The sequence below is a fragment of the Pseudoliparis swirei genome, chromosome 17 (genome assembly GCF_029220125.1).
Source record: "Pseudoliparis swirei isolate HS2019 ecotype Mariana Trench chromosome 17, NWPU_hadal_v1, whole genome shotgun sequence".
Lineage (NCBI taxonomy): Eukaryota > Metazoa > Chordata > Actinopteri > Perciformes > Liparidae > Pseudoliparis > Pseudoliparis swirei.
In genome coordinates this window covers 661,166-683,216 of record NC_079404.1, presented here as the reverse complement: position 1 = coordinate 683,216, position 22,051 = coordinate 661,166, and the positions used below count along the sequence as shown (strand labels likewise).

At 50.3% G+C, this 22,051-nt stretch overlaps 1 protein-coding gene across 3 annotated transcripts in view; it reads left to right on the top strand.

The window, feature by feature from the left end:
• Window positions 1-22,051, top strand: part of si:dkey-192p21.6 (uncharacterized protein LOC565246 homolog) — a 54,255-nt gene that overhangs the window by 18,681 nt on the left and 13,523 nt on the right. For 2 of the 3 annotated variants that reach the window (XM_056435703.1, XM_056435702.1), the window contains exons 4-11: window positions 415-536; window positions 1,569-1,687; window positions 4,008-4,077; window positions 4,148-4,214; window positions 5,502-5,584; window positions 12,001-12,077; window positions 12,813-12,843; window positions 15,421-15,581. In XM_056435703.1, the coding sequence (XP_056291678.1) occupies window positions 415-536; window positions 1,569-1,687; window positions 4,008-4,077; window positions 4,148-4,214; window positions 5,502-5,584; window positions 12,001-12,077; window positions 12,813-12,843; window positions 15,421-15,581 (730 nt within the window). The remainder of the gene's footprint in view (window positions 1-414; window positions 537-1,568; window positions 1,688-4,007; window positions 4,078-4,147; window positions 4,215-5,501; window positions 5,585-12,000; window positions 12,078-12,812; window positions 12,844-15,420; window positions 15,582-22,051) is intronic. The other variant, XM_056435704.1, reaches the window with a different exon arrangement.

Sequence of the window (22,051 nt, the reverse complement as noted above, 5' to 3'; positions counted from 1 at the left end):
ATGAACACCTGTTCACATGGAGACGCTCTACATGAACACCTGGAGATGCTCTACACGAACACCTGTTCACCTGGAGACGCTCTACATGAACACCTGTTCACCTGGAGACGCTCTACACGAACACCTGTTCACCTGGAGACGCTCTACATGAACACCTGTTCACCTGGAGACGCTCTACACGAACACCTGTTCACCTGGAGACGCTCTACATGAACACCTGTTCACCTGGAGACGCTCTACATGAACACCTGGAGACGCTCTACATGAACACCTGTTCACCTGGAGACGCTCTACATGAACACCTGTTCACCTGGAGACGCTCTACATGAACACTGTGTGTACCTGTGTGTACCTGCAGTGTGTGTACCTGTGTGTACTTCCTGTTTACCTGTGTGTACCTGTTTGTACCTGCAGTGTGTGTACCAGCCTCTGCTGGCGGTGAAACCCAACAACAACAACACGTCCGTGGTGGTCAGCACTCGGTTCTCTCTGAGCCTGCGGGTGGATTCTCAGGTTGGGGGTGCAACTCTGTGCAGGTTTGAACCTTCTCACACAGTCGATAACATCAAACTACCCACAATCCTCAGCGGTGATTTGTTTCCTGTGGGGGGGGGGGGGGGGGCTTGATGTAGTGTGGTGGCATCAGCAGTCTGTGGGTCATTTCCTGGCCGGGGGGCGGTGCTGACCTGCTGACCCTCAGCATCGACAGCCCCTCTGACCGCTCTACAGCTGCTGCTGGCTGGAGGCTGACCGGAGGAGACGGGCGGAGCATTCATAAACAATCAGGACTGACGAGACACCAGGGCGGAGCTTTCCATGGGGGGTCACCTGTAAACACAGGGCCGGAGCTCCGGCTGCAACACCCTGGGGTGCCCCCCCTCTCAGAGGTCTGGCCCCGGGCTCCAGATCAATGCTGAGGTCTCTAACCAGGCGGATGCTATTGATTCACTTCCATCCTCTGAAGAAAAACACTCCAAGTGATAGCTCGTGTGTCACCCAGAGGATCAATAGGAGCTTGTAATGCATGTTTTTGGGGGGCTGACACCGGAGGACAGGGGGTGCACTTCGGTCTGCGGCCACTAGGTGGAGCGCCTGAGCTTCCCCGTGCTAGAAACCTATGAGGATGAGACGGGAAGGCTATTTCTTTTTTAAATTAGTCTGGTAAAAAGGAAAACAGCAGCAAGTTATGGAAGCCCGTTTCCGCCACTGTGATTAAAAAATTAAGATCCTGTAAGTCATAATTATGAGATAGTATCTCATAATTTCGATTACTATCTCATAATTATGAGATGCTAAGTCATAATTATGAGATAGTAAGTCATAATTATGAGATGCTAAGTCATAATTATGAGATAGTAAGTCATAATTATGAGATAGTATCTCATAATTATGACTTACAGGATCTTAATTTTTTTATCACAGTGGCGGAAACGGGCTTCCATAGCAAGTGGATGAAAAAGTTAATTTAATATTTGCTGCTGAGGAAATATAATTTCCACGGGGATCAAATTAAAATGCGTTGTGCTTTTCGGGAGGTGTGTCTCAATGCGTCCCCGCTGTGGCTGCAGGTGGAGTCAGACCTATGGAGAGGGGGGTCGCTACTCCGTCCGGATCCAGGTGTCTGAGGCCGCCGCTCAGCCCAGCTGCACCCACGCCGTGGACACGCCGCCGCGCAACGCACACCTGCGTGAGTATGATGGCGGCATGCGTGTGAGTCCCACGGTGGAGCTGCGCGGTGGGACCCAGGGACAGAAGAGGAACCTTTGATCCGCTCTCCGCTTAATGGAGTCTGCTGAGCAGCATCACTCCTCCGTCTCCGGGGACGCGGCGAGTATCGATCCGATGAGACGTGCTTTCTTGAAAAGGGATAAAAGAAAATCTTTTCTGTTTGTGTGGAAGGCCCGGCTGCAGTGCATTGTGGGTAATACATTAGGGAGTGTGGAAGGATTAGGCCGTAATGGGATTCTGAAAGCGCCTCTCTCCATAATGCACACTGTACTTAACAATACTGCAGATTACGTTGTAGATCAGACTTTTAAGGCCGAGGAGCCATTACCCGATGATTGGTCAGCGCGCCGCTCGGCGAGCTTCCATTAGAGCCGTGATTACGCCGCCGCCCCACAGGACCGGGCTGCGGGAATGGACAGCAGCTCCGGGCCGTTAGAGTTTCCCTGCTGGCTAATCTAAAAGTTTGCTTCGTCTCATTGATCGTGGTTCTCTGAGAGGTCACGGGGTCAAGGATGTGCTCCCGCCAGCAGACCTTTAATCACGTTAGGACTGCGTTCTGCTTTGTGTCGCCCAATCAGCTGATCTGGACCTCACGAGTCCACTCGTTTCATATTCAGTCTGACGATGACCGTCAGGCATGGAAAACTGGACTGAAATAATGAAAGAAATCCACGAGATGGAGAGGATGACCTTCCTTCTGAGACGGAGGCGGGACTTATACACAGCGAGATGGACAACATGGAAGTTGGCAAGGGACACGCCCCCCCCCCCCCCCCCCTCACAGGATTTGGGACTTTGAGGCTCAGTATCTCTTAAAAAGAAACGCAAGGCACTGTTTCACCAAGATGCAACCCATATATACAAGTTTATAAAAGATAAAGACGCTGTGAATAGAACTCTTTGAATATATTCTAGAGATCTGACGACGTTGGTGAAGCGGTGCATGGTTGTTTTGATTTTTTTTGCTTCCTTATTTATATTTATTTTCCTGCTTTAACATTTTTATTTGTGTTTCCTTATGGCCAGATGCATGGTTCATTTTTTACTTCATTTTTATTTATTTGTATATTTTATTATTATTAGACCTGGTCCTCTGGTCCTGACATGTGGACTCAGGACCTGGTCCTCTGGTCCTAACATGTGGACTCAGGACCTGGTCCTCTGGTCCTGACATGTGGACTCAGGACCTGGTCCTCTGGTCCTAACATGTGGACTCAGGACCTGGTCCTCTGGTCCTAACATGTGGACTCAGGACCTGGTCCTCTGGTCCTGAGTCCACATGTTAGGACCTGGTCCTCTGGTCCTGACATGTGGACTCAGGCGGTCGGCCGCGTCCTGTTTGTTTTTCTACTGAAGACAAACACGCTGCGCTCGGCCGCGCTGACGTCACCGCGCTGGTGTGAAGCTGCAGCTGTAACCGTCTCACTGTGAAGCGACAAGAGGCTTCATGAGACTAGAGACCAGAGACTAGAGACTAGAGACTAGAGACCAGAGACTAGAGACTAGAGACCAGAGACTAGAGACTAGAGACCAGAGACCAGAGACCAGAGACCAGAGACCAGAGACTAGAGACCAGAGACCAGAGACCAGAGACCAGAGACCAGAGACTAGAGACTAGAGACTAGAGACCAGAGACCAGAGACCAGAGACCAGAGACCAGAGACTAGAGACCAGAGACTAGAGACTAGAGACCAGAGACCAGAGACTAGAGACTAGAGACCAGAGACCAGAGACCAGAGACCAGAGACCAGAGACCAGAGACCAGAGACCAGAGACTAGAGACTAGAGACTAGAGACTAGAGACCAGAGACTAGAGACTAGAGACCAGAGACCAGAGACCAGAGACCAGAGACCAGAGACTAGAGACTAGAGACCAGAGACCAGAGACCAGAGACCAGAGACCAGAGACCAGAGACCAGAGACCAGAGACCAGAGACTAGAGACCAGAGACCAGAGACCAGAGACTAGAGACTAGAGACCAGAGACCAGAGACCAGAGACTAGAGACCAGAGACCAGAGACTAGAGACTAGAGACCAGAGACCAGAGACTAGAGACCAGAGACTAGAGACTAGAGACCAGAGACTAGAGACTAGAGACTAGAGACCAGAGACTAGAGACCAGAGACCAGAGACCAGAGACCAGAGACCAGAGACCAGAGACCAGAGACTAGAGACTAGAGACCAGAGACCAGAGACCAGCCCCAGTCAGGTCCCGTACGTCATGCAGTTACACTGCATGACGTACGGGACCTTCTCCTTCTCCTTCTCCTTGGTTGCAGCTCTTCTGGCTGCAGCTCTCTCGCTGGCCCTCCTCGCCCTCTGCTTCGTGGCGGCGCCGTACGTCTACAGGTACCACGTGTTTCTGACATCACGCCCCTCCTCCTCCGTCAGCCCCCTCAGACGTGTGCTCCGCTTGCAGGAGGCGGTGCACAGCGCAGTGCATGAAGGCCGTGAGCTGCCAGGGCCCGCAGTACTCACTGGATGATGTAAGTACAATCTGCAAGACATCAATACCCTAATAAATGCAATGAGAGGTCTGATTGATTATAATGACATCAATAAACCCATCAAATGGCAGAATCATCCGTACAAACCGGTAAACCCTGTGAGACACTGAACATCCCCGTAGGAACCATAACTACACTATTGTGTCATAATGTGCGTATGATACAGATGTGTATTCCATCCGTAACATCCTCGTCTGGCCCCTAAACTCCTGGAAGCAGAATGTGAAGCGTCCGTGACGTCTCCCTGCAGAGAGCATCGACTTGAAGACACGAGCGTCGCCCTGATCCAACAGTCACGTTGCATTGTTGTTGTTGGCAGCCAGGCAGCGAGCTGCATACCAGAGTCGCTGTGAGGCTGCAGTCATCACGGCGTCGGGAGACACTAATGGAATGATTGATCCCAATGTTAGCAGAGCCCATGGCACAGCAGGCGCACGCTGAGCAGAGAGAGCGGCGGGTCTGGCTCCTGGGCCAGAGCTGCTGTGTAATTTCAGGAGCATGAATGGCTCCTCTCTTTCTTCCATGAAGACGTCTCTGTCTTCCATACGCCGTCTGCACGCCACGCAGATCCATCACCGCGCATTAGTGCCGCGCTCTTCCTGCTCTGGCTCCCTAAACGGCTGCAGAGAGTCGGCTAATCCGACTGAGAGGCCAACAGGCCGCGGTCATGTCAGCGCCGCCTTCACTGAGCGGGGGGAAGAGGCCCGACGCACACGGGGTGACCCGGGCGCTCGTTTAGAGGTCGACATGTCATGTCAGCGTTTCTACATCTCACAACAGCTCTCGTTCTCGTTAAGGTCCCACTACTCCTGATGCTGTCTCAGTTAAAAGTACACAGAACCAACACTTTGGTGGAGAGAACTCAAACGCTGCGGAGGCCTCGCGCCTCTCAGCCGTGGGTTTGAGTTCACTCTTCTTCGGGTCAGTGTTTGTGTCCCAGCAGAAGCTAACGGCTCTAATGGTCTCTGCAGCTCGTGAGCGTAGAGCATGGAGCACGATGCGTAGCGACTGAAGGAGCTAACGGTGGATAGAGGACTCACTCCTCAGGCCATCCACAGGATGCTAACGGGCCTCCTGCTGGAGGTGTGAGAGAGGAGAGAGGAGAGAGAGGAGAGAGGAGAGGAGAGGAGAGGAGAGGAGAGGAGAGGAGAGGAGAGGAGAGGAGAGAGAGAGAGAGAGAGAGAGAGAGAGATAGGAGAGATAGGAGAGGAGTCAGCAGGTTTCCCTCCCATGTCGTGTCCTCTTTGTTCCTCCTTGTTCCTCCAGGACGCAGCAGAGGCTCCTGAAGCTGAGCTCATCGCCGCGAAGCCCAAATCCTCCCGTCTGCTCTCCTTGGACACGTTCCGCGGGTACGCCATCAACACGCCATCAACATGCCATCAACACACCACCAACACGCCATCAACACGCCATCAACACACCACCAACACGCCACCAACACACCACCAACCTGCCATCAACACGCCACCAACATGCAATCAACACACCACCAACACGACATCAACACGCCATCAACACACCACCAACCCGCCATCAACACGCCATCAACATGCCATCAACACACCACCAACACGCCATCAACACACCACCAACACGCCACCAACACACCACCAACCCGCCATCAACACGCCACCAACATGCCATCGACACACCACCGACACGCCATCGACACGCCACCAACACGCCATCAACACGCCACCAACACGCCACCAACACGCCATCAACACGCCACCAACACACCATCGACACACCACCGACACACCATCGACACGCCACCAACACGCCACCAACATGCCACCAACATGCCACCAACACGCCATCAACACGCCACCAACACACCACCGACACGCCATCGACATGCCACCAACATGCCATCAACACGCCACCAACATGCCACCAACATGCAACCAACACGCCACCAACACGCCATCAACACGCCACCAACATGCCACCAACATGCAACCAACACGCCATCAACACGCCATCAACACGCCATCAACACACCACCAACACGCCACAAACACACCACCAACCCGCCATCAACACGCCACTAACATGCCACCAACACGCCATCGACACGCCACCAACACGCCATCAACACGCCACCAACACGCCACCAACACGCCACCAACACGCCATCGACACACCACCGACACACCATCGACACGCCACCAACACGCCACCAACATGCCACCAACATGCTACCAACACACCACCGACACGCCACCAACATGCCACCAACACACCATCGACACGCCATCGACACGCCACCAACACGCCACCAACATGCCACCAACATGCCATCAACACACCACCGACACGCCATTGACATGCCACCAACACACCACCAACACGCCACCAACATGCCACCAACATGCCACCAACATGCCATCAACACGCCACCAACATGCCACCAACATGCCACCGACATGCCATCGACATGCCACCAACACGCCACCAACACGCCATCGACACACCACCGACACGCCATCGACATGCCACCAACATGCCATCAACACGCCACCAACATGCCACCAACATGCAACCAACACGCCACCAACACGCCATCAACACGCCACCAACACGCCATCAACACGCCACCAACATGCCACCAACATGCAACCAACACGCCACCAACACGCCATCAACACGCCACCAACATGCCACCAACATGCAACCAACACGCCACCAACACGCCATCAACACGCCACCAACATGCCACCAACACGCCATCAACACGCCACCAACACGCCATCGACACACCACCGACACACCATCGACACGCCACCAACACGCCACCAACATGCCACCAACATGCTACCAACACACCACCGACACGCCACCAACACGCCACCAACACACCATCGACACGCCATCGACACGCCACCAACACGCCACCAACACGCCACCAACATGCCATCAACACACCACCAACACGCCATCGACATGCCACCAACACGCCACCAACACGCCACCAACATGCCACCAACATGCCACCAACACGCCATCAACACGCCATCAACACACCACCGACACGCCATCGACATGCCACCAACATGACATCAACACGCCACCAACATGCCACCAACATGCAACCAACACGCCACCAACATGCCATCAACACGCCACCAACACGCCATCAACACGCCACCAACATGCCACCAACATGCAACCAACACGCCACCAACACGCCACCAACACGCCACCAACATGCAACCAACACGCCATCAACACACCACCAACACGCCATCAACAGGCATCCTGCGTGTCCGTCTGTCACACGTGTTCACAGGCTTCTTCTTGAGGGGCCTGATGAAGACGAGCAGGTCCAGCGTAGTGAGTCATCATGGGGTCACCGTCTGCCCCCCCCTCTGTGTTCCTATTGGACGGCGTGGTGCATGTGATTGAATCTGGCTCCCTGCTCGCCCCCTCGTGGCCCGGGGCCGACACAGAGCCTCTCTGGAAACAGGATGCTGGCGTGGCGTTGACCTCTGACCTCCCCCTCGCCAAATAATTGATAATACCATCAACATCTCAGCACGCCGCCACACACACCTGGATAACACTCCCTCACACACACACACCTGGATACACACACTCACACACACACACACCTGGATACACACTCCCTCACACACACACACCTGGATACACACTCCCTCACACGCACACACCTGGATACACACTCCCACACACACACACACCTGGATACACACTCCCTCACACACACACACACACCTGGATACACACTCCCTCACACACACACACACCTGGATACACACTCCCTCACACACACACACACCTGGATACACACTCCCTCACACACACACACCTGGATACACACTCCCACACACACACACACCTGGATACACACTCCACCACACACACACACACCTGGATACACACTCCCTCACACACACACACACACCTGGATACACACTCCCTCACACACACACACACACCTGGATACACACTCCCTCACACACACACACACCTGGATACACACTCCCTCACACACACACACCTGGATACACACTCCCTCACACACACACACACACCTGGATACACACTCCCTCACACACACACACACCTGGATACACACTCACACACACACACACACACCTGGATACACACTCCCTCACACACACACACACCTGGATACACACTCCCTCACACACACACACCTGGATACACACTCCCACACACACACCTGGATACACACTCCTCACACACACACACACCTGGATACACCCTCACACACACACACACACCTGGATACACACTCCCACACACACACACACACCTGGATACACACTCACACACACACACACACCTGGATACACTCCCTCACACACACACACACACCTGGATACACTCCTCACACACACACACACACACCTGGATACACTCCTCACACACACACACACACACACCTGGATACACTCCCTCACACACACACACACACACACACACTCACACACACACACACACCTGGATACACTCCCTCACACACACACACACCTGGATACACACTCCCTCACACACACACACACACACCTGGATACACACTCCCTCACACACACACACACACACCTGGATACACACTCCCTCACACACACACACACACCTGGATACACACTCCCTCACACACACACACACACCTGGATACACACTCCCTCACACACACACACCTGGATACACACTCCCTCACACACACACACACCTGGATACACTCCCTCACACACACACACACCTGGATACACACTCCTCACACACACACACACCTGGATACACACTCCCACACACACACACCTGGATACACTCCCTCACACACACACACACCTGGATACACACTCCTCACACACACACCTGGATACACACTCCCTCACACACACACACCTGGATACACACCTCACCTCACACACACACACCTGGATACACTCCCTCACACACACACACCTGGATACACACTCACACACACACACACACACACACACACACACACACACACACACACACACACCTGGATACACACTCCCTCACACACACACACCTGGATACACACTCCCTCACACACACACACACACCTGGATACACACTCCCTCACACACACACACCTGGATACACACTCCCTCACACACACACACCTGGATACACACTCCCTCACACACACCTGGATACACACTCCCTCACACACACCTGGATACACACTCCCTCACACACACACACACACCTGGATACACACTCCCTCACACACACACACACACACACACCTGGATACACACTCCCTCCCCGGTGACTCACGGGCTCCGTGATGAGTCACGCCGCTCCGCAGGGAAAGACGCCGCGTCGGCATAAAGACGTCGTGAAAGCCAAAAGGCGTTTCCTCTTTCCTGGCGTGATCTACGGCTCGGCGACGGTCCCACGTTTCATTTCTCTGAAAGGATTTGTTTTTAATCTCGTGCTGCTAAGAGCCTGTCGCCGGTCTGAGGCCAGAGCGCTCCGTCAGCAGCGAGCGGAGGGGGCGACTCGTTGGCCTCGCTGTCTGCCTGGTTCAGATGTTTGGCCACAGAGAGAACGAGACCCTCGCAGTCCCCCCCGCCGCGGTCTATTATGACTACGCTGCGTGCGACGGGGCCGGTAACGGGAACCGGACACCCGGCACTGACAGAGTGCATCCAGCCCGCCTCTCATTGCTGGTGCATGTGCAGAGGTTCAGATCACAGAAGTCCTTCAGCGAGTCGTAACCAGAGATACTGGAGCGTCTCCTGTGAGCCATCAAGCAGGAATACCGACTCATTGTGGAGCTCCATTTACAACACAGGGATATCATTGTGGCCCCTGACGGCTTGAGACACATGTGAGCCCCTTTTCTTTAAAGAAATTGAAGAAAAATGTCCCGTGCTTTTATTTTGAAGGTTTCACATGAAATGGATTTATGTTGTAATATTAGAGACATTTTGTTTCTACTCTCAAATAAACAATAATCAAATGCAAAGAGAGTTATTTAGCAAGATGTTCGAGGAGTTTATGAAGTGTTTCCGGCCCTTTCGGCCATGATGCTGGTGTGGCCCACGGGGAACATGAGTTTGACTGATTTACAACGTCAACCTGACCCCAGCCGGCGGCGTTCCCACCTGGACTGGAAGTCCTCTCAGAGCTCATCATCTTGTCGTCTCCCTGATGCAGCGCGGCGTTCAGAAGGGATTCACGGGGCGCATCTGGCCACTGGTTCACCTCGTGTCTTCGTCCCTATGGCGACTGATGGATCTGATCATCAACATTTAGATGACTGCATTCATACGTGTGCGTGCATTAGAGGGAGCGAGGTTTCCTTTAATGGCCCTCTGAGATTAAAAGCTGGTATCAGCAGGTTGGGGATGAAACGGCAGTAATGGCTTCAGTGCTCCTCCTAATCGAATCCATCCAGGAGGAGGCAGAGACCTCATATCAGGACTCGTGTTCTTGGAGCTCGTCTTGATCTGGTTACGCCTCGTGAAGACCCCCCGGTGATGTTTCTTTTTCTTTTTGATTCAATAAAACATGAATTAAAAGCAAACCTTCAAGTATTCAGGAGGGTGAAGGGCTTAAATCAGCCTCAGAACAAGCCGTCTGCATTCCCCCACAATGCCCCCCCCTCATATCCCAACATGCAACGCAAACACCTCCCGGCCCTCCGGGGTCCTGCAGCCCCCCTCTCGTGCTGAAGGAGAACGTGTTTCATCCGAGTCCTGAGTCAGCACTGCTGCTCGGGTCCAGAGGACGAGCGTTCATTTCCTGAGTGATTCATAATGCTTACATTGCATTACTTTGCATTTGGAGTGGAATCCTCTGGCTTCTTTAATTAAAAAAATTGGAAAAAAGCAGTTAAATATGAACGTTTTACTCCTTTACGCCTTATTTATAATTGTTTTATTACAGTTGTCACCCATATTGCCATCATTCACTCGACTGCGTGACGGTTCATTTCATTTTTCGGTGATTTGCTGATAGTCTGCTAACAGTGTGCTAACAGTGTGCTAACAGTGTGCTAACAGTGTGCTATAGTGTACTGACAGTGTGCTAACGGTGTGCTGTAGTGTACTGACAGTGTGCTAACGGTGTGCTAACAGTGTGCTAACGGTGTGCTGTAGTGTACTGACAGTGTGCTAACGGTGTGCTAACAGTGTGCTAACAGTGTGCTATAGTGTGCTAACGGTGTGCTATAGTGTGCTAACAGTGTGCTGTAGTGTACTGACAGTGTGCTAACAGTGTGCTAACAGTGTGCTAACAGTGTGCTGTAGTGTACTGACAGTGTGCTAATGGTGTGCTATAGTGTGCTAACAGTGTGCTAACAGTGTGCTGTAGTGTACTGACAGTGTGCTAACGGTGTGCTAACAGTGTGCTATAGTGTGCTATAGTGTGCTAACAGTGTGCTGTAGTGTACTGACCGTGTGCTAACGGTGTGCTATAGTGTGCTAACAGTGTGCTAACAGTGTGCTATAGTGTGCTAACGGTGTGCTATAGTGTGCTAACAGTGTGCTGTAGTGTACTGACAGTGTGCTAACAGTGTGCTAACAGTGTGCTGTAGTGTACTGACAGTGTGCTAATGGTGTGCTATAGTGTGCTAACAGTGTGCTAACAGTGTGCTGTAGTGTACTGACAGTGTGCTAACAGTGTGCTAACAGTGTGCTGTAGTGTACTGACAGTGTGCTAACGGTGTGCTATAGTGTGCTAACAGTGTGCTAACAGTGTGCTGTCGTGCTGACTCATCGTGTCTTTGCAGCTTCGCCCTGACGCTGATGGTGTTTGTGAACTACGGAGGAGGAGGCTACTGGTTCTTTCAACATGCACCATGGAATGGTAACGATATGAACACGTATCAGACGTGACGGGGAGACGTGCTGACACCTGACAGTGTTTCACAGAAGGAGCTTCGTAACATTAATGTACGCCTTCTTTCACATGAAGCCAAAGGTACTCTTCAACGTCATATGTACAGCGTCTCCTGACCTGGTGTCACGATGGGAACTGAGGTGTAAAGCAGACGCACGGGGCCACGCCCCTAAACCAAAGGCCCCGTGGAGATCTGGAGTGTCATCAACACACCAGGGAGACGAGCAGGAGACGGGATGCATGTTTAAATGCTGGAGAACAAGGGAGGGGCATGTTTAGGACTCGCCTCCTGAGGTGCTCCATGACGATGTAAAGAATGATCATGTTTATTAAAGGTTTTTTTAAAGCCAAAGTGTCACGGAAACTTTAATAAATCCACGTCCTGTGTTCTAATAGCCTTGTTGCCACATCTAGAAGAGTGTATTGATTTCAGGGGTTGGTTGATTCATCTTCTCTTTCCTGCTGTCACAGGACTGTAAATAAGTATTCACCTTTTGGAAATGGAAAGTTAACGACTGGAACAGAAGTTTGAGGACATAAGATTGTTATTAATTCACCTCGCAGTCATTTTGGATTGAAAAAGGGCAAAAACTGTGAATTGTGTTGACATCATTCATGTGTCTGTGTATTGATACTAATGCATGCTAATGGAAACGAATATATGCTTCTGGATACTAATGGACACTTCTGGATCCATTGCAGGTCTCACTGTGGGAGATCTGGTCATGCCATGGTAGGTTTGCCAAAGAGGATTTCATATATGCTTTAATATATGTGCGTTCTTTATGTTCTATGATCTCTGCTGTGGTTCCGTGTGTTCTATGATCTCTGTGCTGTGGTTCTGTGTGTTATATGATCTCTGCTGTGGTTCTGTGTGTTGTATGATCTCTGTGCTGTGGTTCTGTGTGTTCTATGATCTCTGTGCTGTGGTTCTGTGTGTTCTATGATCTCTGTGCTGTGGTTCTGTGTGTTATATGATCTCTGCTGTGGTTCTGTGTGTTATATGATCTCTGCTGTGGTTCTGTGTGTTATATGATCTCTGCTGTGGTTCTGTGTGTTATATGATCTCTGCTGTGGTTCTGTGTTATATGATCTCTGCTGTGGTTCTGTGTGTTATATGATCTCTATGCTGTGGTTCTGTGTGTTATATGATCTCTATGCTGTGGTTCTGTGTGTTATATGATCTCTGCTGTGGTTCTGTGTGTTATATGATCTCTGCTGTGGTTCTGTGTGTTCTATGATCTCTGTGCTGTGGTTCTGTGTGTTATATGATCTCTGTGCTGTGGTTCTGTGTGTTCTATGATCTCTGTGCTGTGGTTCTGTGTGTTATATGATCTCTGTGCTGTGGTTCTGTGTGTTCTATGATCTCTGTGCTGTGGTTCTGTGTGTTATATGATCTCTGCTGTGGTTCTGTGTGTTATATGATCTCTGCTGTGGTTCTGTGTGTTATATGATCTCTGCTGTGGTTCTGTGTGTTATATGATCTCTATGCTGTGGTTCTGTGTGTTATATGATCTCTATGCTGTGGTTCTGTGTGTTATATGATCTCTGCTGTGGTTCTGTGTGTTCTATGATCTCTGCTGTGGTTCTGTGTGTTATATGATCTCTGTGCTGTGGTTCTGTGTGTTATATGATCTCTGTGCTGTGGTTCTGTGTGTTCTATGATCTCTGTGCTGTGGTTCTGTGTGTTATATGATCTCTGCTGTGGTTCTGTGTGTTATATGATCTCTGCTGTGGTTCTGTGTGTTATATGATCTCTGCTGTGGTTCTGTGTGTTATATGATCTCTATGCTGTGGTTCTGTGTGTTATATGATCTCTATGCTGTGGTTCTGTGTGTTATATGATCTCTGCTGTGGTTCTGTGTGTTCTATGATCTCTGCTGTGGTTCTGTGTGTTATATGATCTCTGCTGTGGTTCTGTGTGTTATATGATCTCTATGCTGTGGTTCTGTGTGTTATATGATCTCTGCTGTGGTTCTGTGTGTTCTATGATCTCTGCTGTGGTTCTGTGTGTTATATCAAGTTTCAAGTTTCAAGTTTTTATTGTCACATCCCCTTTTATACAAGTATAATCGGTTTGTGAAATTCTTATGTGCAAAACACCCGACAGCAGTAGCAGACTAAAAAAAGAATAAGAATGGGAATAAACTATACAATATCCACACAAAAAAGAAGAAAGTATTAACAATATATATATATAAAACAATGTAATAGAATATACATCCTGACAATATATATATATAAAACAATGTAATAAAATATACACTTTTTTGAGACAATATATATATATATATGTGTATACATACAATATATATATATATAAAACAATGTAATAAAATATACACCGTGGCCATAGATATTCACAGAATATGTTCTGGTGTTATATGATCTCTGTGGTGCGGTTCTGTGTGTTATATGATCTCTATGCTGTGGTTCTGTGTGTTATATGATCTCTGTGCTGTGGTTCTGTGTGTTATATGATCTCTGTGCTGTGGTTCTGTGTGTTATATGATCTATATGCTGTGGTTCTGTGTGTTATATGATCTCTGTGCTGTGGTTCTGTGTGTTCTATGATCTCTGTGCTGTGGTTCTGTGTGTTATATGATCTCTGTGCTGTGGTTCTGTGTGTTATATGATCTATGTGCTGTGGTTCTGTGTGTTATATGATCTCTGTGCTGTGGTTCTGTGTGTTCTATGATCTCTGTGCTGCGGTTCTGTGTGTTATATGATCTATATGCTGTGGTTCTGTGTGTTATATGATCTCTGTGCTGTGGTTCTGTGTGTTATATGATCTATGTGCTGTGGTTCTGTGTGTTATATGATCTCTGTGCTGTGGTTCTGTGTGTTCTATGATCTCTGTGCTGCGGTTCTGTGTGTTATATGATCTATATGCTGTGGTTCTGTGTGTTATATGATCTCTGTGCTGTGGTTCTGTGTGTTCTATGATCTCTGTGCTGTGGTTCTGTGTGTTATATGATCTCTGTGCTGTGGTTCTGTGTGTTATATGATCTCTATGCTGTGGTTCTTTATGTTCTATGATCTCTGTGCTGTGGTTCTGTATGTTATATGATCTCTGTGCTGCGGTTCTGTGTGTTATATGATCTATATGCTGTGGTTCTGTGTGTTATATGATCTCTGTGCTGTGGTTCTGTGTGTTCTATGATCTCTGTGCTGTGGTTCTGTGTGTTATATGATCTATGTGCTGTGGTTCTGTGTGTTATATGATCTCTATGCTGTGGTTCTGTGTGTTCTATGATCTCTGTGCTGTGGTTCTGTGTGTTCTATGATCTCTGTGCTGCGGTTCCTCCAGGTTCGTGTTTGTCATCGGCACGTCGGTGGTGTTGGCCTTCAGGTCCATGCAGAGGAGAGGAGTCAGCCGGCGGCAGCTGCTGCGCAAGATAAGCTGGAGGACCGTCGTCCTGGTGCTGCTCGGCTTCTGCTTCCTGAACTACTCTCCACGGGACGGCCCACGTAGGTGCACCGCATGTAGCACCACATGTAGCACCACATGTAGCACCTCATGTAGCACCGCATGTAGCACCACATGTAGCACCTCATGTAGCACCACATGTAGCACCGCATGTAGCACCACATGTAGCACCTCATGTAGCACAGCATGTAGCACCACATGTAGCACCTCATGTAGCACCACATTTAGCACCGCATGTAGCACCACATGTAGCACCACATGTAGCACCTCATGTAGCACCGCATGTAGCACCGCATGTAGCACCACATGTAGCACCTCATGTAGCACAGCATGTAGCACCACATGTAGCACCGCATGTAGCACCGCATGTAGCACAGCATGTAGCACCTCATGTAGCACCGCATGTAGCACAGCATGTAGCACCGCATGTAGCACAGCATGTAGCACCACACGTAGCACCGCATGTAGCACCGCATGTAGCACCACATGTAGCACAGCATGTAGCACCACATGTAGCACCGCATGTAGCACAGCATGTATCACCACATGTAGCACCTCATGTAGCACCGCATGTAGCACCGCATGTAGCACATCATGTAGCACCACATGTTGCACCTCATGTAGCACCGCATGTAGCACAGCATGTAGCACCACATGTAGCACCGCATGTAGCACCGCATGTAGCACCTCATGTAGCACCGCATGTAGCACCGCATGTAGCACCTCATGTAGCACCGCATGTAGCACCGCATGTAGCACCACATGTAGCACCGCATGTAGCACCTCATGTAGCACCACATGTAGCACCACATGTAGCACCACATGTAGCACCTCATATAGCACCACATGTAGCACCGCATGTAGCACCACATGTAGCACCGCATGTAGCACCTCATGTAGCACCACATGTAGCACCACATGTAGCACCGCATGTAGCACCTCATGTAGCACCACATGTAGCACCGCATGTAGCACCGCATGTAGCACCGCATGTAGCACCACATGTAGCACAGCATGTAGCACCGCATGTAGCACCGCATGTAGCACCTCATGTAGCACCGCATGTAGCACCACATGTAGCACCGCATGTAGCACCTCATGTAGCACCGCATGTATCACCTCATGTAGCACCTCATGTAGCACCTCATGTAGCACCACATGTATCACCGCATGTAGCACCTCATGTAGCACCGCATGTAGCACCTCATGTAGCACCTCATGTAGCACCACATGTATCACCGCATGTAGCACCGCATGTAGCACCTCATGTAGCACAGCATGTAGCACCTCATGTAGCACCGCATGTAGCACCGCATGTAGCACCGCATGTAGCACCTCATGTAGCACCACATGTATCACCGCATGTAGCACCTCATGTAGCACCGCATGTAGCACCGCATGTAGCACCGCATGTAGCACCGCATTTAGCACCGCATGTAGCACCGCATGTATCACCGCATGTAGCACCTCATGTAGCACCTCATGTAGCACCACATGTAGCACCTCATGTAGCACTGCATGTAGCACCTCATGTAGCACCACATGTAGCACCGCATGTAGCACCGCATGTAGCACCACATGTAGCACCGCATGTAGCACCGCATGTAGCACCTCATGTAGCACCACATGTAGCACCTCATGTAGCACCGCATGTAGCACCGCATGTAGCACCGCATGTAGCACCACATGTAGCACCGCATGTAGCACCACATGTAGCACCTCATGTAGCACCACATGTAGCACCACATGTAGCACCGCATATAGCACATGAACAGACACTGTTTGTTCTTTGGTTAAACTCTCACATGCAGCATGCAGAACATTTGATTATTGATGATTTAATAACAAATTGAATATGTTTGGCTTTTTGACCCATGCTAATATTAATGCATGTCTTGTTTTGTGCAAACCAAAAACATCATCAGACTTATTGATTATGAAGATAATCACGATTGTCGTAGAGGATTTGTAATGTAGCTTCCATGTGGTACGTTCAGGACATGCACAAAGTAAACGCCTCGTTTCACAAAGACAACCCGCTGTGGTCCACATGTGATGTGAGCCAAAGCTGTCGGGTCGGAGGAGGCGGGCCCACCTGGGCCCACAGAGCCCTGCACACATTAGCCATCCCCGGTGCTAATGGGCTTTCCTGTGTGAGCGGCGGCGTAACTGGGTTAACACAAATATTATGATTGCGTGTGCAGTCTCCGAGCCGAGCACCAGGGGACGTTTAACAGAGGCAGAACGAGCAACACAACCTCTGGGTAATGGAGGCTCACCAGCAGCTGCTGGGCGGCACAGCTTCGCCTCCGAGGCCTCTGAGCTCAGATCTAATAAGAGAGTGCAGTCACATCAGCTCAATACCATGAGCCTCTTCAAAGGCAGGCGGGAGGAAGAAGGTGTTGACCTGTGACTGAATGAGTCATTCCACATAAACAGTTAGATCCTCAGCGTCAGAGCAGGGACTGTAACTACCATCCTGGCTATTTGATTTAGTATCTCAAACGTACACATGACTATGAAGATGACCAAGCACTCGCTTTAATGGATGAAATGCACATTTCATGAGAGGAACTCAAAGTCTGTTTCTCTTGATCAGTCCACACATCATCGCTGTGTTTTCAATATTTCATCTTCTGTTTTGCATGGTGACGGATTCAAAGCCTTCAAATGGGAAAACACTCTTTCTAAAGCTTTCTGGTGATATCTTTATTGCTCACCCTAGAATCATCGTTATCAGATTCCATTTTATTGTCATTGCACACGGTACAGAGCAGGTTTAGCATCCAGGCAGAAGAGCACAAAGAAGCAGTAAAAAGGCTTTTGTGACCACTGAGCGAGCTGAGAGACGAGGAGCAGACGGCAGAGCTCCTCCTCCTCCGTCATGTTGACAACTCCAAAACCCAAACCTTCAAAACTAATATACAGGTGACTCAACAGATTTAACCGTTTCCTGCAGTGTGACTTTGAGGATTGTTTTTGATGTAAGTGACACGTGTGTGTGTGTGTGTGTGTGTGTGTGTGTGTGGGCTCAGATAGCGTGTCTGGGTGGAGGTGTAACACCCGTGTGTGTGTGTGTGGGGTGGAGGTGTAACTCCTGTGTCAGAAGTAAGAGCTTCCTCTTTTCCTATGAAAGGAGAGATTTCCGCCTCTCATTTGATTTGTCCGAATCAATGATCGGGATTACACGATGTTTCACGGCACTTTGAGCGGCAAAGAGGTTTTCAATTAACTAATGTGTAGATTACCATCAATCTGTCAACCCAAAGAACATTTACCCCCCCCCCCCCCTCATCCCTCCTGCCCGCTCCAACCCCAATTTGTCGAGACAAAGAGATAATTGGGAATCTTTGATTAGCTTCCCAGGTTCTGGACACGTCCGTCTCCTGAAGGCTGAGTGAGGCGAGTATCCTCCTTCAGGAAGTATCGTACTGTAGAGGGGGGGGGGGTCGAGGTCCATCAGGAGGTATCGTACTGTAGAGGGGGGGGGGTCGAGGTCCATCAGGAGGTATCGTACTGTGGAGGGGGTCGAGGTCCTTCAGGAAGTATCGTACTGTAGAGGGGGGGTCGAGGTCCGTCAGGAGGTATCGTACTGTGGAGGGGGTGTCGAGGTCCTTCAGGAAGTATCGTACTGTAGAGTGGGGTCGAGGTCCTTCAGGAAGTATCGTACTGTAGAGGGGGTCGAGGTCCGTCAGGAGGTATCGTACTGTGGAGGGGGTCGAGGTCCGTCAGGAGGTATCGTACTGTAGAGGGGGTCGAGGTCCGTCAGGAGGTATCGTACTGTAGAGGGGGTCGAGGTCCGTCAGGAGGTATCGTACTGTGGAGGGGGTCGAGGTCCGTCAGGAAGTATCGTACTGTAGAGGGGGTCGAGGTCCTTCAGGAAGTATCGTACTGTAGAGGGGGGTCGAGGTCCTTCAGGAAGTATCGTACTGTGGAGGGGGTCGAGGTCCTTCAGGAAGTATCGTACTGTAGAGGGGGTCGAGGTCCTTCAGGAAGTATCGTACTGTAGAGGGGGGTCGAGGTCCTTCAGGAAGTATCGTACTGTAGAGGGGGGTCGAGGTCCTTCAGGAGGTATCGTACTGTAGAGGGGGTCGAGGTCCTTCAGGAGGTATCGTACTGTAGAGGGGGTCGAGGTCCTTCAGGAGGTATCGTACTGTAGAGGGGGTCGAGGTCCTTCAGGAGGTATCATACTGTAGAGGGGGGTCGAGGTCCTTCAGGAGGTATCATACTGTAGAGGGGGGTCGAGGTCCTTCAGGAGGTATCGTACTGTAGAGGGGGGTCGAGGTCCTTCAGGAGGTATCGTACTGTAGAGGGGGTCGAGGTCCTTCAGGAGGTATCGTACTGTAGAGGGGGTCGAGGTCCTTCAGGAAGTATCGTACTGTAGAGGGGGGGGGTCGAGGTCCTTCAGGAAGTATCGTACTGTAGAGGGGGGGGGGTCGAAGTCCTTCAGGAGGTATCGTACTGTGGAGGGGGTCGAGGTCCTTCAGGAAGTATCGTACTGTAGAGGGGGGTCGAGGTCCTTCAGGAAGTATCGTACTGTGGAGGGGGGTCGAGGTCCTTCAGGAAGTATCGTACTGTAGAGGGGGTTCGAGGTTCTTCAGGAAGTATCGTACTGTGGAGGGGGGTCGAGGTCCTTCAGGAAGTATCGTACTGTAGATGGGGGTCGAGGTCCTTCAGGAGGTATCGTACTGTAGAGGGGGTCGAGGTCCTTCAGGAAGTATCGTACTGCAGAGGGGGTCGAGGTCCTTCAGGAGGTATCGTACTGTAGAGGGGCGAGGTCCTTCAGGAGGTATCGTACTGTAGAGGGGGTCGAGGTCCTTCAGGAAGTATCGTACTGTAGAGGGGGTCGAGGTCCTTCAGGAGGTATCGTACTGTAGAGGGGGTCGAGGTCCTTCAGGAGGTATCGTACTGTAGAGGGGGTCGAGGTCCTTCAGGAAGTATTGTACTGTAGAGGGGGTCGAGGTACTTCAGGAAGTATCGTACTGTAGAGGGGGGGGGGGTCGAGGTCCTTCAGGAAGTATCGTACTGTAGAGGGGGGGGGGGGTCGAGGTCCTTCAGGAAGTATCGTACTGTAGAGGGGGGGGGGGTCGAGGTTCTCTTGACCCCTAATATCAATCTCCTGATTTATAATTGTCTCAGCAGGATCACGCCACTGAGTTACATCTGTCCATGTTGTTCCTCATTGGGGATGAAGGCCTTGTTGTTGTTGATCATTGGGGATGAAGGACTTGTTGTTGTTGATCATTGGGGATGAAGGACTTGTTGTTGCTACTCCTCTTTTTCTCTCCTTTTTCTCTCAAGGATGAATTTTCATCTCTTCACACATAATCATACTCTTTCTTTCCCGGAAGTCCTTTTTGACTCTACCGGGGTCGGGGTCATCGATCGACCCGGCTGGAGATCCCATTCGCCTGGGATGGGATCTGGATCTGGAATTCTGCTCGCGACTACGCACTGTCCACTGTCCTGTTCCACCCTCCCTCCCCACCCTCATCTGCCGCCATCTGCATGATGGATCGTGGAGGTTCCATATTGGAATATGCCTATATTCATACACTCATATTCACTCATTCATTGAATGTATTAATTAATAAATCCTTCTACACATTACACATTCATCATATCGGTCATCTGTGAGAGGGATCCTCTCTGTTGCTCTGCTCTCCTCTCTTTTCTTTTTTTTTTTTTTCCCCTTTTGGGAGTTTTTCCTGGTCCGTGGGGTGTGTTGGGTTTGGGGCAGGATGTTCGTTGTTACAGATTGTAAAGCACTCCGAGACAAATTTGTAATTTGTGAAATTGGGCTATACAAATAAACTGAATTGAAACTGAATTGAATCATTGGGGATGAAGGACTTGTTATTGTTGATCATTGGGGATGAAGGCCTTGTTGTTGTTGATCATTGGGGATGAAGGACTTGTTGTTGTTGATCATTGGGGATGAAGGCCTTGTTGTTGTTGATCATTGGGGATGAAGGACTTGTTGTTGTTGATCATTGGGGATGAAGGCCTTGTTGTTGTTGATCATTGGGGATGAGGGCCTTGTTGTTGTTGATCATTGGGGATGAAGGACTTGTTGTTGTTGATCATTGGGGATGAAGGCCTTGTTGTTGTTCCTCATTGGGGATGAGGGCCTTGTTGTTGTTGATCATTGGGGATGAAGGACTTGTTGTTGTTCCTCATTGGGGATGAAGGCCTTGTTGTTGTTGATCATTGGGGATGAAGGACTTGTTGTTGTTGATCATTGGGGATGAATGCCTTGTTGTTGTTGATCATTGGGGATGAGGGCCTTGTTGTTGTTGATCATTGGGGATGAAGGACTTGTTGTTGTTCATCATTGGGGATGAAGGCCTTGTTGTTGTTGATCATTGGGGATGAAGGCCTTGTTGTTGTTGATCATTGGGGATGAAGGCCTTGTTGTTGTTCCTCATTGGGGATGAAGGCCTTGTTGTTGTTCCTCATTGGGGATGAATGCCTTGTTGTTGTTGATCATTGGGGATGAAGGACTTGTTGT